This window comes from Juglans regia, chromosome 4 (assembly GCF_001411555.2).
Source record: "Juglans regia cultivar Chandler chromosome 4, Walnut 2.0, whole genome shotgun sequence".
Classification (NCBI taxonomy): domain Eukaryota; kingdom Viridiplantae; phylum Streptophyta; class Magnoliopsida; order Fagales; family Juglandaceae; genus Juglans; species Juglans regia.
This window is the reverse complement of record NC_049904.1, coordinates 27,864,330-27,880,008: the sequence shown is the minus strand read 5'-3', so window position 1 is coordinate 27,880,008 and position 15,679 is coordinate 27,864,330. Positions and strand designations below refer to the sequence as shown.

General features: G+C 37.8%; 2 protein-coding genes across 3 annotated transcripts; one reads left to right on the top strand and one right to left on the bottom strand.

Annotated features, from left to right (window-relative positions):
* The first annotated feature begins 242 nt into the window (after window positions 1–242).
* LOC109020008 (tryptophan synthase beta chain 1-like) lies at window positions 243–4,660 on the top strand. Its single transcript, XM_035689275.1, has 5 exons — window positions 243–641; window positions 3,013–3,375; window positions 3,523–3,956; window positions 4,120–4,214; window positions 4,326–4,660. The coding sequence occupies exons 1-5, from the start codon at window positions 243–245 to the stop codon at window positions 4,505–4,507; spliced, it is 1,473 nt and encodes a 490-aa protein (XP_035545168.1). The 3' UTR covers window positions 4,508–4,660.
* A 1,220-nt stretch (window positions 4,661–5,880) lies between these two features.
* Window positions 5,881–14,497, bottom strand: LOC109020009 (polyadenylation and cleavage factor homolog 4-like). 2 transcript variants are annotated; one of them, XM_035689624.1, is made up of 8 exons: window positions 13,978–14,497; window positions 12,741–12,842; window positions 12,395–12,649; window positions 9,588–9,732; window positions 8,914–9,473; window positions 6,994–7,947; window positions 6,334–6,882; window positions 5,881–6,094 (listed from the first exon to the last, which is right to left on the bottom strand). In XM_035689624.1, the coding sequence occupies exons 1-8, from the start codon at window positions 14,314–14,316 to the stop codon at window positions 6,047–6,049; spliced, it is 2,952 nt and encodes a 983-aa protein (XP_035545517.1). In that variant the 5' UTR covers window positions 14,317–14,497; the 3' UTR covers window positions 5,881–6,046. The 2 variants fall into 2 exon arrangements, with proteins under 2 accessions (XP_035545517.1, XP_035545518.1); XM_035689625.1 differs by lacking the exon at window positions 13,978–14,497 and having other exon boundaries at window positions 12,395–12,648; window positions 12,739–12,809.
* Between the last annotated feature and the right edge of the window lie 1,182 nt (window positions 14,498–15,679).

The window sequence follows — 15,679 nt, the reverse complement described above, 5'->3', positions numbered from 1 at the left end:
TGTACTATTTCCTCATTCCCTCACGATTCATCTATTTTTTTTTTTTAAATATATCGGCTGATGTGGCAACCGATTCCCCAACGATTTCGCCGCTCGGTTGCATATAGCAAAGCTGATTATTATAAGAACCCCAACATCGAAGGCCTTTCGGCACCTCAAGAAGAAAAAAAAAAACCCTTAATTCTAAGCCAAGTTAGCCAACCCCACCCCAAGTTTTTATTAATAATATTACGACTTGTAACATGAGAAGCAGTACCCATCTTCTTACTGCCAAAATTATATGTCCTGCATCCAGCACAGACGTTAGGAGATCAAGAAATGGCAATATTTCCTCAAAGCTGCTGGTTCGTGCAGCAGTACTTACTACCGTTGATCACAAGACTACTTTGGTTAAGGAGGTTCCGGTGGGCTTGAGTGATTTGATCCTGAGGACGAGGAGGAGGAGGATCAGGACATTGACAATGCCACAAGTTGTCGAAACAGTAGACGATGAAGATCACGATGAAATTAGAAAAGTCGGGAGGAATAATGAAGGAAGGTTTGGGAGGTTTGGAGGCAAGTACGTGCCTGAGATATTGATGGCTTCTTTGAGCGAGCTTCAATCCCAATTCAACTTCATCTTAAGTGACCCCGAGTTTCAGGTAATAATTAATTAATTAGTTCCTTAATCAAAATAGGAATGCTATTTATTGTCATTTTATTTATCATTCTCTCATTCTTCCATAATATGGTATTATATAAGTGAAAAATATATTTTATATTTTACTTGTTTATGATCAATCATTTGATGCTACATCAATTAATGTTGAGTGGATGATACTTTAAAAAGACGGTGATTAATATTTATGAATTATATTGTACAAATTTAAATCATAAATCTTTTAGCCATAAGCTATCTATCCCTTTTCTCTCCAAAGAGCCGCCTCAGCGAAAACTCAACATCAAGCTTCGGCTCCTCCCTCCCTCCTTCCATCTGGTTAGACTAGAGACTGTATAGCCATTTATTTTTCAGTTTTTGTTTATTGGGCGAAACACCAATCTGTTATTTTCCGAAGCCCAGCAACCAACATGCACCCCTCCGCAGGATTCCCATGCTGTCGATCCTTTAGACAGCCGAAGCCTTTCATTGAATGAAGCGGCACATGAGTCACACACGCGGGTCATAGTAGCTTGTGAGATTCACGCACCATCACACCAGGAAGTTTTTACTATCTCCACGCACAGCGTTTCTGGGACCAGAGACCTCAATTTCTTTAGACTCGATTAGCCGTCACACTCTTAACATGGTGCGTGTCCCTCACACACTACCACAATCTCTTTGTTTCTTGTATTTTGCTTTCTTTCAATTTAAAAATTCAGATCTACAGCTGTAATCCGTCATTTTCACATCTATCTTTATATTTATTGTTATTTCTTTTTGTTTAAGTAAAAATAAAATAAAAATAAAAATAAAATAGTCTCTTGGACATTTTGTCCATAGAGTAGTGAAAGTCATCTCCTCCTTTGGAGATAAGGTTTGAAATTCCTGCTTTAGGCAGAGTGTGGTCTCTTAGACGATTTGTTTGTAAAGAGTTATAAAAGTTAAGACCATACCAGTCACAAAAAAATTTGTGTACTAGTAGAACTCCAACCGTTAATAGTTGACTTGTAATCTGAGATTTTTTTTGTATGTATTAGGTCACAATTGTAATTTCATTTTCATGAATGACTTAAGCCTATTTTCTATATATATATAAAAAAAATAAAATAAAATCATACATCTTCCATATAATAAATATTTGTTTCACTTATCTTTTAATTTTAGTTTTTTAAATCATGAGATATCAATATGTAGAATAATAAAGTTTAGGGTTCATTGGTTTTCACTATTTTATAACTCGACGTCTGGATATCTCCGCCAATCTTTTATTAAGAAATGAACGAAAAGATTGTGACGTGATATTAGCATGCGGTTGTCAACTTTTGATTGGCTGACGTGGTATCTTGATGTCGTGTGTTAGTCAATTAAAAACTAGCAAGTGGCCTTCCGTTAACCTTTTAACGAGAGATTGATAAATATGAATAATGATATTATTATCACTCTTTTATTACACTTCTATTTTTTTTAATTGTTTAATTTTTTTTATTTAATGGTTAAAAATGTAATTATTAATAAAATTATATATTTTTAAAATTTTTCTAATTAAAAATAACAAAAAATAGTTAAAAAAACAAAAACAATTACACTAAAAATAATAAAATAATAATAAAAAGATGGTAAGTCTATTATTATACGATAAATAGATTATATACCTAATTGCAAATTCTTTTAATTTTATTTTTTTTATAAAATTAAATATTAATTTTTTATTGTCAAAAGCATCACCCGGGCACCATGGTCCATGAACTCAAAGCCAATTTTCTTTTGTTGCGTGTTCATTGTGTTGTCTATTGAATCGTCCTAGAGAATTAAATTCCGTTGGTCCCATCATTTTCGAGGTACGAGAATGAATATTCGTTCATATTACATTATAAAAAATTCTTTGTTATTCTTGAACCATACGCGTATTAGAATAAATAAATAAATAAAATAAAAATTCTTCTACTTATTATTTCTACATTATTTATCTATTATTTCCTTTAATAATTACGTAGTATAGAGATGATGAGTACAAAATTCTTAAAAAAAATAAAGATTCACGTCATAGTTGTTTTAAGTATTTTTTTAATATCCTTAATTATTAAAAAAGAATATACAAGTTTACTAATAGCTAATTTCTTAATCATTAAAAAAATAAAATAAGTAGTAAATAGGTGGTAGGAAGTAGTAAGCCTATTATTATCTATTTCCTAATATATACAATTAGAATGACATAAATACCCTTCCACTAAGAAGATTTTAGAAAAAAGCGACCGAGGCCCGACATGGGAAGCTCAATCCTGGCCATGGCTCCTCCATCGGCCTCAGCGCTCATCACCACGGGAACTCTGAAAAATAATGGGAAGTTTCATTCTTACATATGAATGTATTAATTGCAGGCTGAGCTCGAAACAGCACTAAGAGACTATGTTGGGAGGGAGACACCTCTCTACTTCGCTGAGCGGCTCTCAAATCACTACAAGAACAATAAAGGAGAAGGGCCAGATATATATCTGAAACGAGAAGATCTCACCCATGGTGGAGCACACAAGATCAACAACGCTATCGCACAGGCGATGATTGCCAAACGCATGGGCCGGAAACGAGTGGTGGCAGCCACTGGTGCCGGACAGCATGGTGTGGCAACAGCTGCTGCTTGTGCCAAACTTTCTTTGGAGTGCACCATCTTTATGGGCACCAAAGACATGGAGAAACAGTCTTCTAATTTGCTCTTGATGAAATTGCTGGGTGCCCAGGTATTATAATTACACTTCTTCTTTTAGCTCCAAACTCTTCTAAATTTATGCAATTCAGTTAATCTTTCCATTAACGAAGATCAGTATAATATGTGTCTCCAACTACGAAGTAAACTTCATTGTTTCTATATGGCCATACTGTCGTAGGTTAAATCCGTGGAGGGGAATTTTAAGGAAGCAACCTCGGATGCAATTCGGGAATGGGTGGGAGACATAGAAACCAATTATTACTTGCCTGGCACAGTCGTGGGGCCTCATCCATGTCCAAGCATGGTCCGAGAATTTCAATCAGTGATTGGAAAGGAAACAAGAAGGCAAGCAATGGAGAAATGGGGTGGCAAACCTGATGTATTGCTTGCCTGTGTAGGGACTGGTTCTAATGCATTGGGGTTGTTCCATGAATTTATTGAAGATAAAGATGTGAGGTTGATTGGAGTTGAGGGTGCTGGGCTTGGCTTAGAAAGTGGTAGGCACTCTGCAACTCTGGCTAGAGGTGATGTGGGTGTTTTTCATGGAGCCATGAGCTATTTGTTGCAAGATGAGGAAGGCCAGACTTTAGAGCCATACTCAATTGCTGTGGGGTAAGTAAAAAAATAAAAAAATAAAAACCCATCAGGTTTTTAATACATGAAATTTGTACCAACTAGCTATAGAGACTTCGCCTCTGAATCTAATATTTGGAAAGATGAAAATGCTAATTGGTTGCCGTGATACATGTGAGCCTAATCCACTAATTAAATGCAGGTTGCAGTACCCTGGGGTTGGCCCGGAGCTGAGCTTTCTCAAAGATACAGGGCGTGCTGAATTCTACACTGCCACAGACCGGGAAGCCATTGATGGTATACAACGAGCTATCAACTCATGTACTTTTTTGAAAAAAAGTATACTTTTTTTATGTATTTTCCTAAATTGAAACCATTAATTTTGGTTCTCTATTGTTGGCATTGCAGCATGTCAATTGTTATGCAGATTGGAAGGTATAATTCCTTCATTGGAGGCCTCTCATGCATTGGCATTTCTAGACAAACTTTGCCCTACTTTACCTGCTGCCACGAAGGTTGTAGTAAATTGTAGTGGGTGTGGAGATAAGGATGTTGCCACACTTTTCAACCACAAACATCACTCAATGTAGCAACGGTTGCGTTTCTTTCTGCTTGTAAACATATGATTTAACGCACAAAAACAAAGATGCAAACCCTTTTTTTAGTGTTGGGAAGGCCTAATTTAGAAAATCAGAAATAGTTAAGGGAAGTGCCTGCAATAAACGGGTTGTACACGACTAGGAGGAAATCCTTTGCTATTGGATGATACAGATGGTTTTACTTATTAAGTGCTGCGGGTTATTTTTGCTTTTTTTTTTCTTTTCTTCCCCTCATCTTTAGTTGATGAGGTATATGCATTAAAGAAATGATAGTTACAATCATAAATGCGTAAACACCGCGCAATCATTTTGAAAAAAGTGAATATATACAAGACCCACATAAAAATAATAATTTTTTAATAGTAAACCTCACTCTTTTTTAAAACGACTGTACGACACTTGTACACTCCATGACTGCAAGTAACATTACTCTGTCGCAAAATTACTAGGAAGAAACGGCTAAATAATGAGGCTGAAATATCGAACTGCTGCTAAGTTTCTCAATCTACTGAAAAAGATTCAATCATTCTCTTGATTCAGAAGAAGAGCAGAATGATAAAATTCATAAGCAGAGTTGTATAGAGTGAATGTAGCATCGTTTCCAAACTTGCAGAGAAAATTCCGCAGAAAGCAAATATGTTGAGAGAGAGAGTGAGAGAGAGGCAAACAGGCATGATATTTTGTTGTCAAGGTATACACATTGCAACCATGAAAGGCAGGCAAGAAAGGCCAAAGGTTCAAGGAGATAAATGCATTCAACTTAATCAAAGAGCAAGTACACACCAGTTTAAATCGGAAGAGAACAAGCACTTCAAATAGGAAAGTAAACAGTATCGCTATTACAAAATATGAAAAATAGAACAGTAACATCTGAAAACAAGAGTCTTAAAGCTTACACAAGCCCACCACCTTTGAGAATAATTCTTAATTACTTTATAAATGAACCCAAAACAATCTAAAAAGGAAAGAGGCTCCAAGCCTATTTGTAATTTCAACTGCAATTGGTTTCACTCCCATCGAACCTTTTGATGAGAAATAAGCACGGGAACCCTTTGCTTAAAGTTACAACTTCTCATGCTTCACCCTGCATAATGTTTAGAGAAAAGAGGTGCAGAGAAAAAAGTGGATCTAATACTCTGGCATGCCCCACCCTCTATTTTCCTTTTTTCTATTGCCTTTTTTATGGTGTTGTCGTTTTTTTTTATATTGTTCCATGGTGAATGATACCCATTCCCTTTCAAGATGTTTAAAGTATCCTTAAGAATACCTGTTTGATGAACATGAAAAATGTATTCAATGCCCTTGATGTTTTGTGTGAGAGAGAGGAAAAGCACACCAGAAAGGTAACCTGGGAATTTGTAACCTCTGCTGCAAGATAATGTTGTATGATACAAATCCAACTATACACGTACAACGTTCTGGCATGAAGCCAAGGTACCGGAAGCTCTGATGCTACTGTAGAAGTAAGTTAAGAGCATGCCGAAAAAATAAACAAAATCATATTAAGTTACAGACAACAATGAAGAGGGTCTAACTAAGCCGCATTCGTTTGCTTTGACTACCCTCTGCAGTAATTCCCTGCGTATGACAATTGTAAACAATGAATATAGAAAAAAAAGTAGAGCTTTAGGCATAAGAATTCGATATACACATATACAAATACATATAGGTCATTGTTCCCATACAATGCATACATGAATGAATGGCAAAGACCTCCAACAAAATACTAATGAAAGTGACAGTCTTAACAAAGTCAGACTTTCTGCAGCATGTAAATAAATAAAAACAATGAAAGGTTCGACGAGAGAGAAGCATACCCTTTCATCTTGTCTAAAATCTTCTGGGGAAACCACACTAGATTCAGAGCGACACTTAGCATGCACTATAGGACCTAACTGAGATCTATCCATGCCTGCTGTCAAGCCGCTGGGCATATTTAAGTAGACAGCCCCCTTATACATCCACTCCTCTGTCTCATCACTGTAAAAATCATCAAAAGGCTCCCCACATAATGCACATGCATTCTGGTCGTCATCAGCAGGCACGGCCATTTCTTCATCATCCTTCTTTTCTACAATGACCTCAGTAGGCAAAAACCCAGGAACTGCTTCACTTCCCAATGCCTCTGCACCACTGAGCCACATGCTCGCACTTACAAACCACTTACGAGAAGGTTTCTGCTTCCGGTTCTTAGACATTCGATTCTTGGTTACATGCCAATCCATATGACTACTGTGCTCTTCTTGGCATTTGAATCGGAGGCCACAGGTTTTGCATTGTCTTGGGAGGTCAGTATATAGGGCACTTATTGCAGACTCATGGCGCACCTTAAGAAGGTCAGCATTAAATTCAACTCCCACAGAATCCTATATATTGAATGACTTGGCTTAGAAACAATCTAGCAATTGCATTTTAAGGGGGAAGAAACCAATCTTCAACATCTAAATCATACAGAGAAACATCAATGCAGTAGATACCTGTACAGGGGTGGGTCTGGTAAACGAGATCAAACCCTGAGCCATGAGAGAACCGATCAATCCAGAAATGCTTGTCGGCTGATTAGCGACAACTGGAACTGCATTTTGTGTGAGAGGTATCATTTGCGATGAAGTGGGAGGGACACCTGGAGGTATTGGCAAGGTTCCCCCCTGTAAATGTAGTGAGCTATTTGGAATATTTTGAACAGGTAACATCAACTGAGCACCAGTTACAGGTTTTGACAGAACTGAGCTAACAGCAGCACCATGCATTTGTGGGTTGTATCCATGATTCAAACGTGGAGCCACTAAATGAGGTGGCACTACAGCAGCTGAAGATGGATGTGCCCCCTGGGATGGAAGAAATTGTGGCTGTAAAGGAGTGACTTGAACCTGGTTTCGCTGATTCAGAGAAATTAGTCCTGCACGCTGATTAGATAATTGTGACAGTTTCATAGCACTCAGCTCCTTGTTTCCAAAACCATCCAACTGCTGATCATATAAATACCCATTTGGACCACGATTGTTGACATTATTGCTAGAATTTATTGAGTCAAATTGGCTCTTCATCTGTTTCTTCTGTGAAAAAATAGGCTGCAGGGGTAGTGGGTGAGAATTATGCACATTTAGCGGAGGCCTTACCCCCACAGATGCTGGTACAACTGCCGGTCGTACCTCAACACTAATAGAGTCAAGATTGGAAGAACAAAATCTTGATATAATAGATTGAGGTCCGTCAATTTTTGAATCAGCATCAGGAAGCTTGTCAACTAGAGATTTTTCACCATCCGATGAAGACATACCACTTGCCAGTAAAGGCAAATGGAAATTCCTTCCTCTTCCTTTGGCAAGATGGGAAGGCATATTCCAGGCCTCCTGTAGATAGCGAGAATCCAGAATGTGATTTCTCTCAGCTCGGAACCCTGGTATCTTCCCCATTGATCCACGACCAAACTGCAGTAAAAATATCAGAACTTCAAACATTAAGGTTAGGTTCATTTCTCTCTTATAAGTACAATTCCCTGAACATATAATAAAATAAAATAGTGACCTCAAAACAGCACTATAGAGGATGTCTACCATGACTAAATTAATGAGTAAATGTTAGGAAAAATCAATGGTTTCGGGTTTGTGAAAGAGAAAGAAGATTTATACAGTTTTGAGTTTTAAAGTTGGTTCAATTAGGGGAAAAAGCTCTGGTATTCCTAAACAGCACTAATTATAGCCAATAAACATATGCTGGGCTGATAGGGAAATGTGATCCATAATACGAGAGATTATTAAGTAAATGAGTCTCCAATTGAACCCCCAAGATAAGGGTGCATGAACGGGCATGCTGCTTATGAGATCAATGAGATTGATATTCAAATATTTTCTTCTTACTTCAGAAAACAGACGCTCTTACCTCTGTTGACATTTTGGGGTACTGATGTTTGATGGAAGAATGAGCAACAATTTCTAATTATAGTTTAAAGGCCATGCCAAAAGAAATGGAACGCATGGAAGGAAAGAAAAAAAGAAACTAATTTGACTGAGATCACAACTTCAAAGAGTGCTGCCACCAATCACTAAAAGAAAACAATGTTTCTCATATGCTTGATCAGGTTATAAGAACTGAAAGGAAAACATAAGAAACTACTCAATTTGAGACTCTGAAATCGTAGATTTTTTTCCCTTTTAGATCGGTGACCCTGAAATATGTAGATATACATTGCAAATGGCTGAAAAGGACAAGGGAGAGATAGTAAAACCTTATGGTCTAAAGGAAAGCACTAGTCAAGCCATAAGTAGGGAAAAGATTAGACCAGTATAACTAAGGAATACGCAGCAAGCAAGAATATCATTTGAATTCCATATTATCTAACAAAGCTGCCCAAAAAAACAAAAAGTATGGCCCAGCAAACAAGTTGAGAAGCCTACACTTAGTAAGGGGACTGCATCTTCAGCAATCATAGAAGAATTGTCCAGTGCAGGAAGCTGAGCCTGATTAGCCTCTAGAGGGGAAGCTCTTCGTACTCCAAAGGCAGGCCTAAAACTGACTCTTCCAAAAGGTGGAACAGATGTTGACAAGAAATCATTGCTCCTGCTACGGTCTACTAAAGGGCGGCTCAGATCTTCCCAATCAAATTCTTCCTCTTCAGTATTCTGCCATGATGGTGTAACAACCTTATTGTCTATACCCTTTATGTTGTGGCGCTGACCAAGCAGAGGCTTATCGTTAAAAGATCTCTTCCCAGTGTCATTTCCATAAGCATCAATCAAAGCTCTTGGTTGTAAGTGCTCATGTCCATTACTGACATTGTACATGGTTTTAGTTTCAAAGCAGGTATGATTACCACCGGCATAGTGTTTTCCATGCAGGCTACTCATTTCCTCATCGCCACCAGTTGCTCTACCTAATCCATACTTGAATTTAAGATGAGCTGTAGAGCTCCTATCAGCAAGCCTTCTAGAAGAATGATCTGCTGCAAATTCTTCAACTGCCAATGATAAATTCCTATCAGGACCAGTTCTTGATGGTGAAGAGGGTCTCCCAAGTCTGGGAATTGAAGGTGGATACACCTTATTAACCCCAAAAGCAAAAGGTGCATTACCTGCATTTCCCGTTGAGCTCAATCTTGGGTCTCCAGCCTGTGAGGATACAAGCTCTGCCTGACCCAAATCAAATTCATCATACCCAATGGACGGTTTTTGACCGAACATTTTTAAAGCTGAAGCTCCCCTAGCTTGCTGAATATTCTGCAAGGTTACAAATTACAAATTTGAGCAAAGTAATCCACCTTAACAACAATTGATAACAAAATTATGCATTTTTCATCTTGGCAGGTTCTTTAGCTTAAGGTACCATAAGGTGAGGTTTGGATGGTGAGATGAGAAGAGATGATTTTAGATAAAAGTTGAAAGTTGAATAAAATATTTTTAGAATTTTTTTTTTAATATTATTATTGTTTTGGGATTTAAAAAAGTTGAATTGTTTATTGTATTTTATGTGGAAATTTGTGAAAATTGTAATAATGAGATGAGATGGTCTTGTAATCCAAACCTAGCTCTAGATAATACAAAATAATTATATAGACATGAAAAACGTGTAAAACAGCACAATAGTCTTCCTACGTTTACAAAAAGAATTGAAAAAAAAAACAGGGGGAATAATCAATGCAGACCAAAAGAATGCACACAACTACACAGGTAGAACAAGTGTAGACAGAAGGAAATATTCAAATTTGATTATTTCCTCCCCCACACATCTAGTGCACACATCTAGAATCAAAATATTTAAGGATATCAACGGGCAACCAGGTGCATGCCCTCCCCCTCCCCCACCCAAAAAAAGGTTCTTAATTGGACCATAGTTTTTCAGCACACTGAAGCAATTTTTCACCTTACCACTTCAACCTCAACCCCATTCTCAAGAAGGCTGGAGGTACCTTCTGAGCTAAAGCTTATTGACAGTTTTTTTCAAGTATAATTCAAAAGTCTATCATCATGAATGGGACAATTATAAAATGAAAACATATCTCTCTCTAGCAGAAGACAGAATCATTCTTGAACTTTCATAAAATGCTACTATTTCAAGCTTCTTATAATGAAGATTACAAAAGAAAAAGTGACGGATGAGGCCTTTCAAATTTCAAGGACAACAAATCATGCCCCAAGAAAAAGTGACAGCATACCAACAGCAATCGTTTGGCACTGTTCCAGCTAGAGAAATAGTCCTCAGGGATATAGGCATGACCAGTTGTGAGCTCAGCAAAACTCCCATAAGCAATTTGTGGAGGAAAAGAATCTGTGGGCCTAATCATTAAATCACATTCACTCCGTGTTTAGGCATCTGTTCTTTGACCATCTCCTAAAGTAATCTTCTTTTTTCTCCACCACAATGAGGAAAATTCCTAAATATTCCAATTAACTACAAGCAAACTTAGTTTATTTTATTATTATTATTTTTTTACTTATAAAAAAAAATGCAAGTTTTTTTTTTTTATAAGTAGTTTATTTTAACCAAGAATTACAAGTCAAAGACGAATGAAAGTGAACCTGCCGCCTAGTGTGCATGATATCTATATTCTTTTTGTTTTCCTATCAACTAAGGCATATTTTATTTGAAGTGCAAAAGGGCGCAATCCAAGTAATACTGGAAGTACACAATATCAAACACCCATCTATAGGGATGAAGATAAAGAACAAAAATGAATAAAATCTAGGAATTATAGGAACTGAAACTTGCTTATCAAAAAAAAAATTAGGAACTGAAACTATTTTGCACCGCCATCCATACACAAAGGGAATTGTTAGCGCTCTCCTCTCACAATCTCCAAAAGTTCAAGCATTGTGTTCCCACCAAAGACACCATATAAGACACAAGGGCTCTATGTTCACAATGCAAGAACCTTGCTAATCTTTCCACGAAAATGCTAAAAGAATTATCACCAACTCAAAATGCCATATATCATAACCACCCAAGGAAGACCCGAGCCACATTTGGGCTCATACTCCAACAGGACTAGCCAATGTTACAATTGGAGCCCCTTGGAATCATTATAAAAGGCATGAACTTCTTATTCACAAGCAATGTGGAATCTCAAAGGCCACCTTTTACTCAATCCAGGATGTTAGAGTCTCCCCTCTTAAATTCCCGACATCCTTGTCAAGCCATTACATCATATGTGACAAGGCTGAAACTCCACACTTCTGGTTGGAATTGACTCTATTATCATTGTGACAACCTAAGGAAGGCCAAGTCATATCTTGGCCTGTACTCTAAAAAGACAAAGCATGAACTTCTCCTTCCCAAGTAATGTAGGATCTCATTCACCACCTTCCTTCTACTCAATCTAAGGCATTACATATATTCTAAGGCCATGTTTACTTATAAAAAATATATATATTACAAGGCCATATTCCTCACTCAAATGGTCAGATGTACACAAGTTGTCAAGCTTTCTTTTTTTGTGGAAGGTAGGAAGAGGGATGTCCAACTCCGTTTAAGATCAATTGACCTCTTTTTTTGCCATTGTCAACCTCCAGATATCAAATTAATTATACCAAACTATGATATCCAAAGAAATATTTCCGTATAAATCAACAATTTCTAGCCACAAGTCCCACAAAAAATTGAGATATCTGACTTGCATAACTTTATAAAAATCAAAGATACAGATATTAGTATATTCCTATAAGATAAACTCTGGTCACATATACAGGCTTTTACTAGTCCAGAAAAAGGGTCACTAGAATATGCAGCACAGCATTTTAGAACAGATATCTCAATGCAAGCCTTAATTAAGTATAACATCTTGACAAGTAAGCAGAATTTCTGTATTAAACTAATAAAAGAAGTCTAATCCTTGTCTTCAGATTAAAAAACAGAGGAAGAGAGAGAATTCAACAGATAACATACACCATCCACAGTTGAATGTTCCAACTGACGCAAATACTTTGGATTGACGTGTATGCCATGGGTGGGTCGAGGAGATTCAGAAGCTCTCGAGGGAGTTAAACCAGATGATTGATGGTTCGCTGAAGGAGAGAATTGCAGTTTTGCCTCAATCTTACGAAGGACAGAAGGTGGAAATACTGCTGACCAGGTGCCAAAGAGATGCCGCATGGCATTATGCTGATCAGGTTGTACTTGCCTGTATGCCTCACAAAAAACCTTTTAAAAGTTCAAATAAAAAAAAACTATCAGAATCTTGATTTGCAAACTAATGAGTTTTAAAAGCATATGCTGATAATGCCAAATTCACCTCTGGCAGACAATAAGAGAAGTATGTAACGTATTCTCGGCCAATATTCTTGACAATACTGTCTAAGAGATATAATGAAGGCAGTTTTTGTTCAACTGGGGCCTGCAGAATCACGTACAAAATTATGAAGCAGGTAAGGACAACACATGACAAACAAAAATTCCCCCTACTTTCCAAAAAATAGGTTCATCCAAAACCCTACCAATAAAGTTAAAATTTTGGTGAATGCAATTGAGGGTTAGATAAAGGGGGCATCCCAGACACAAACAATAGTTAATTTGTGCTGAATCTCAACAGTATTAAAAAAGAAGGAAAAAACTGAACATTTAGAGAGATGACTTGGAATGCTGCAAATTTTGTTTGCAAATGCCTTCATACCCCCACCCCCCAAAACCCTCAAGTTTCACAGATCCATCAAAGCTTTGGGAGAACTTCGATTAATAGCATAATATGTACGTTTACATAGAAATTCTCCTTTCAACAAGTTTTCAGAAGAAAGTCAAGAATCAGAGATGTTAGAAACGGTAACCATTTTACTTTTCTAACTCCTGCCAAAATCGACTTTGGTCAAACGCAGAAGCAATCGTATACAGATCAAATAGTATTCATAATCATATCGATATCTACTTCTAAGCCGCGTCCTAATAGGATACGGACTATAAATCCTGTTAATATGGAAATCCTATAAGCAGCATTGACTACTTTTGAGGCAGAAATCACGGATTTGTTCGTGTTCGACTACAGTCAAATCTTTCATTAGATACGGAAATCACTTCTTTCAATTTTCAGAGTGCTCGTACAAGCCCGTGTCGCTTCTTAAAAATCTATCACAACATTTGAGGCATTGCGCTACCCGTGCACCACAAACCATTTCTGAATATTAACTTTCTGAAAACAAAATCTACTCCAGCAACCAACCAGAGGATAAACGAAAGGGGACGGGAAAATTTAAAGTCCAAGAGCATTTCAATTCAATGTAATCAAGGCTATAGTCTATAAGAACCAACATATAACCAAGTATCGAAACTCAAAATTTCTCCATGTTCTCCCCAAACCCTCTTGCTCTTGGAAACCAAACAAGTACCAAATTTCAACATTCACACTTCTCAAACGCCAAGAATTACATCAAACTAAGTTGCGTACACGAGATTTACGAAAACCTTAAAATCCCATGACTATACAAATTCAGCGAAAACCTTCTCCCACTCCCCAGGATTCCACAAGCACCCAAACGAACCTCGAGAATCCGAGCGCAAATGCCTTCGGCAATGCCCTTTCCGTGCTCCTTCTGGTCGCCAGCAATTATGGTGAGATCCGTGATAATGGGCTTCGAGTTTAATGTTAACTCCGACAACAATAGATCGTAAAAATGCACGATTTCCTCTGCGCTCGGCGGCGTGACAGTGTCGTCTTCGGCGGAACCCCTAAGCTCGTGGTCGCGCTGCCTCAGCAGAGCCTTGAACCGGTCAAGAATGGACAGCGTTAGTTTCTGAGGCGGCAGCTCAGTGGCCACCACCTTCGTCGCCGTGGCTAGGTTTCTTGGGTTTTCTCGGTTCTCTGAGCCCGTGGATGCCATCAGAGAATAACAGGACCGTAATTAAGGGCTAGGGTTTTGTCCCACCACTTGAAGGTGAGAATCGAATTAGGGTTACTTCCCACCATAGAAGAACTTACACAGAGATTAGAACTAACAAGCGAGCGACGGAACGTTTGAAGGAAGAGATTTCTTTCTTTATCGGTGCGGCTTTCGGCGGCTTCCTTTTTCGAGGATTGTATTAAAAAAATAATAATAATAATCTGTACAAATCTCAAATATAAGTTTCGTATAAATTTTTATAAAAAAATAAATTTTACTTAAAAAAATTTTAAAAAAATTATTTTTATTAATGAGATCTATTTTTTACAAATAATTTAAATAAAATTTATCTATTGAAGACTTGTATATAATATTACTCTTAAAATATATAATTGAATTTAGAAAGAAAAATAATCATTTAATAATAGAACCGAAAGGTATTTCTAATTTAAATTTTTTCAATTGTGATATTTGAGATATTATTTAAAAAGTAATCGACAAAATAAATTTAAAATTTTCAAGTTATTCGTTTTAAATAATTTAAATGTGTTATCACAATTTTTCCTAATATTAAATATACTATTCTTCTCATTTTGGTCGGTAAGACTTCTAACATATATATCTCCTTATATTTAAAAGCCGTTATAACGTGAAGAATAATAAACAATGACATGAACAGTGATACGTATTTTACGCTTTTCTTCTCTTCTTTCACCTTACGTCCCTCTGCATCTGCATCCCTCTATGCATCCTCACAGCAAAATCACCACAAAATCATAGTAAAATCACCACAAAATTACAAAATTACCACAAAAATACTACAAAATAAAAAAGTCACCACACAAATAATGATGGTGGAGGGAAAACTGGTTGTGTGTGAGAGGGAGAGATGTCGTGAGAGAGTGAGGGAGCATAAGTGGCAGATCGGAGCCATGGGTGGTTGGGATGGGTCGGTGGTGGCCTGAGGATGTTGGAGAGGGTGGTCACACGTCGTGGGTGACAACGTATGGTGGTGGAGGTGGCCTAAGGGGAAGTAGGCGTCCGTGAGGGAAGGTGAGCATGCATGGTGGCTCGGCTAGATGTGAGGATGGCTACGAGAAGTGGTTGGTGGCCAAAGGAGGTCTCGGTGGTGGTGAGATGGCCAGAGGAGGTGGAGCTCCGCCATGGGTGTGAAGAACCCGTGTAAGAGAGAGGTGGACTTCGTGGGGGCAAACGGCAGGGAGATGGAGGTTGAGCTCGTTGGAAGAGGATGGCCGGTGGGAAGGAAGGCTACTGTGGAGGTGGTGGCACCGGAGAATGGCGCACGGTGGCACAACAACATCAAGCCCATTCGGGCTGTGCACTGCCGAGAGAGAGGAAGAGA